Raw genomic sequence first — 3,296 nt, 5'->3', positions numbered from 1 at the left:
CTGGTCGCCCCAGCCTGCTTCTGCCAGGGGCTGGCCCCGACCCCAGCCCCTTCCCCAGGATCCTCCTCCTGCTTCCTTAGCCTTTCTCCTGGGCCCTGCCCCTCCCAATGTGCTCAAACTCAAAATCCAGCTAGAGGGATCTTGGAGAGGTGGGAGTGGGGATAGGGAGAGGTTTGGGGTGGTGCTCGCAGAATCCTGAGTCTGGGGTCTTAGAAGCTGCAGCTTAAGAGGGGGCACCTTGCTTTCCACATGCCCCAGGCCCACCTCACAGACCTGGTCAGGTCCCAGATCACTGTCAGCGGAGTGCGGGAGCAGAGGACTCTGGGATGAACTCCCTGCCTGCCTGAATCCCCGCCCCAGGCAGATGCTTCCCTGAGGGGTGGCAACTGGGGGCAGCTCCCTGCGGTGTGGTCAGCCCTGGCTCTTTGCCTGACCTAAAGCCTCCTCTCCCCCACCTGTTTACTTTACCTGGACAGCATCCCAGTGAGGTAGGCCATGGACAGGGTCTGAAAGGAGAAGCAGGGTGAGGGGATGCTCCAGAACTCTGACTCTGGAGCCCAGGTACCCTCGAGGCTCATCCCCTACCCTCGTGTGCCCCCTCGGTTTTGAGTGCACTTCACCCATGCACACGTGTGCTTCTAGGGTAGGGCCTGGAAGCGGGCTCCCAGTGACGGCTTCCAGGTGCCTGTGCCAGCTGTTCTCGTTCCTCTTTTGCAGCTCAGCTCACCCCCATCAAAGGCCCCCTCCTCTTCTTCATTATCCATACCTCTGGGCTGCCCCAGACAACCTCCTCAAAACAAATAACAGCGAATAGAGATGTGGGTGGAGAGTGTGGAGAGACCAAGCCTGTTTTGGAAAGTGAGGGTGGAAGGTCTTCATGGGAGAAGTGAGGTGAGAACACCCTATCCCCGCAGTGACCTACAGCGAGAGTCCCCAACCTTCAAAGCCCACATGGCCTCGTTCCTTCCTGTGTCCCCACTTAGTGTCTGTCCCCAGCCCATGCCCAGATCACTTACAAAGATGGTCAGGAGAATCAGGTTCCAGGGGAAATGCCTCCTGTAAGGTAAGCCACAGAGTTTGGAGGGGAGCAGGGGTGCCAGCAGCCTCAGGGAGGGGTCTCTGGCCACCCGTGCTCACACTTGGAACCTCTTCCTCAGCCGCCTCCCCTGCATCCCCCCCTTAATCTCAGAGGTGCCAACTAAGGGAGGGAGAGCTAGGCTAGCTTGCAGGATGGGGCTCTCCCAGGGGTACACAGCACCCCGGTAGCAGGCTGAGGCCAGGACTTCCATGATCCTGCTCTCATTCCCACGAAGTGCTCCTCGAGCCACAATCATACCTGGGTCCAGAACAGCAAGCCAGGGTCAGGTAGGTTGCAAAAAACACAGCACTGTGAGGCAGACAGAGAGGCCTGTCAGCCAGTCCCCCGGGGCCCTCCACCCCATCCCCCTGCACATCCACTCTCCACCACCCCCGCCCACAGGGCAGCCAGGCAGCAAGGCAGGGTGCAGCAGCACGGTTCTCCTAGAACCTGGCAACGGGCAAGGTGGGGGTCCAACTCCAAAAGAAAGGGGGGGGGGTTAAGAGGAGCTTGACCCTAGGAATACTGAATCTTCGGTGCTATGGGACAGCTGTCCCTGACCAGCTAATCCAAAGTGGCCTCCCAGACACTACCTGTTTAAAAAGCGTGTATACAGTACTTCCTATGTGCTAGGCAGTTTTAAGTGCTTTATGAATATCAACTAACGTAATCCTTATGTCTTTTGTCCACTTCACAGCTGAAGCACAGAAAGCTCAGGTGACTTCTTCGAGGTCATGCAGCAGCCACAGTGCAGAAGCAGGATTAGAACACTAGCCCCAGAGTCCTAGACACTCAGAACCTAGACACTCTGGCCCCAGAGTCCTTGCTGACACCATTACCCATCACTGCCTCCTTCAGGCCCTTCACAGCCCTCGTCACTACCTGTGGCAACCTCATTAGCTGCATCATTACTGGTTCACCCTCCTAGACTATAAACTCAGCAAGGGCAGGGCCCCTGTCCGTCCTGCCAGCGCCTGGCACAAGCAGGAAGTGGCATCTGTGGGAGGAACGCCTGGATCAGGTATCTGCATCCAGTGGGAGACTGGCAGGGAGCTTAGGGCAATCCCGAGATGGCGACTGGGGGTTTTCTAGAAAGCAGTTGAGACAGAGGCCAGCCCAGGAGGTGGGAGATGAGGGTTGAGGACCCAAGGATGAGGCATGCCCATGCTACCCTCTTAGTGTCACCACCAATGCCTGGTCTCCCACCCCCAGTGGGCCTTGCACATGGTGCCACCATCCTTTCCCCTCTCCTTCCTCGCTCCTCTCACCCATCCCCTCAGCAGCAATTGCAAGCTTCCTCCTCCTTCTACAACCCCCCGGGCTGCCTCATGCTTGCGCATAGTAGTTTGCCTGATGGTCCCTGTCCCCTTCTCCTGAATTTCCTATTGCAGAGGATGCCATATTCCCTCCAAGTCACCCAACCAGAGACCTCAGCTTCATCCTCGACTTTAACTCTGCCACACCCAGCTAACCACCTGGATCTGCCAATCCCCCTACCTAGTTCACAAATATGTCCTCTTCCCTCTCCCCCTGCCACCACACTTTTAGGTCAGGCCCCTCTCTCTGGCCAGGACCATCACAGGAGTCCACCTGGTCCTCCTGCTGCCAGCCCTGCCTTCCACCCTCCAGGCTATAGGCAGATCCAATCACATGACTGCCCTGTATAAAATGTCCAAAGGTCTGGCAGCCCCCGCGTGATCACCCCCACCTGCCTCTCCAGGCCACCTCTCAGCACACTCAGCCCCTCCACTCCACCCTTCTCGTGACAGCCCGCTCTGCAGCCTTACCACGGGCCCACCACACTCCTTCCAGGAAGGACTGACAGGACAGGACGCCGAAGGCTGGGCCGGAGGGCTTTCTCTGTGCACAGCAGACATACCTCACCAACGCCTGCACCCCTACGCCCGACTGCCCAGCTCTTCTGATTCCCCACCAGATACAGCACCAAGGGGCAGCCTGAGACTCGTCCACCTCATATTCCAGCATCTGACCTGGAACCTGGGCTAGAACCTGCAGAGTGCTCTTAGTACTGGGGAACCTGCAGGTGGCGAGATTAAGGACGCTCGACTTCCACATGGCCAACTGCAGTTCGAGTACCAGACCTGGCCGCTTGCTTTCTCACTTCCTGCCCCACCACCTCGCCGTGTCCCTCTCTGGTCAAATTAAAAATAAATAAATAAATAAATAAATAAATAAATAAATAAAGTTAAAGAAAATA

General features: G+C 57.1%; 1 protein-coding gene across 2 annotated transcripts in view; it reads right to left on the bottom strand.

Moving 5' to 3' along the window:
* Positions 1–3,296, bottom strand: part of FAIM2 (Fas apoptotic inhibitory molecule 2) — a 41,696-nt gene that overhangs the window by 14,772 nt on the left and 23,628 nt on the right. For both annotated transcript variants that reach the window (XM_006168190.2, XM_006168191.3), the window contains 3 exons: positions 1,337–1,387; positions 1,017–1,056; positions 469–506 (listed from right to left, as the gene is read on the bottom strand). In XM_006168190.2, coding sequence (XP_006168252.1) covers positions 469–506; positions 1,017–1,056; positions 1,337–1,387 — 129 coding nt within the window. The remainder of the gene's footprint in view (positions 1–468; positions 507–1,016; positions 1,057–1,336; positions 1,388–3,296) is intronic.

The sequence above is a fragment of the Tupaia chinensis genome, unplaced genomic scaffold, assembly GCF_000334495.1.
Source record: "Tupaia chinensis unplaced genomic scaffold, TupChi_1.0 Scaffold145652_1, whole genome shotgun sequence".
Classification (NCBI taxonomy): Eukaryota; Metazoa; Chordata; class Mammalia; order Scandentia; family Tupaiidae; genus Tupaia; species Tupaia belangeri.
This window is presented reverse-complemented; position numbering and strand designations above follow the sequence as displayed.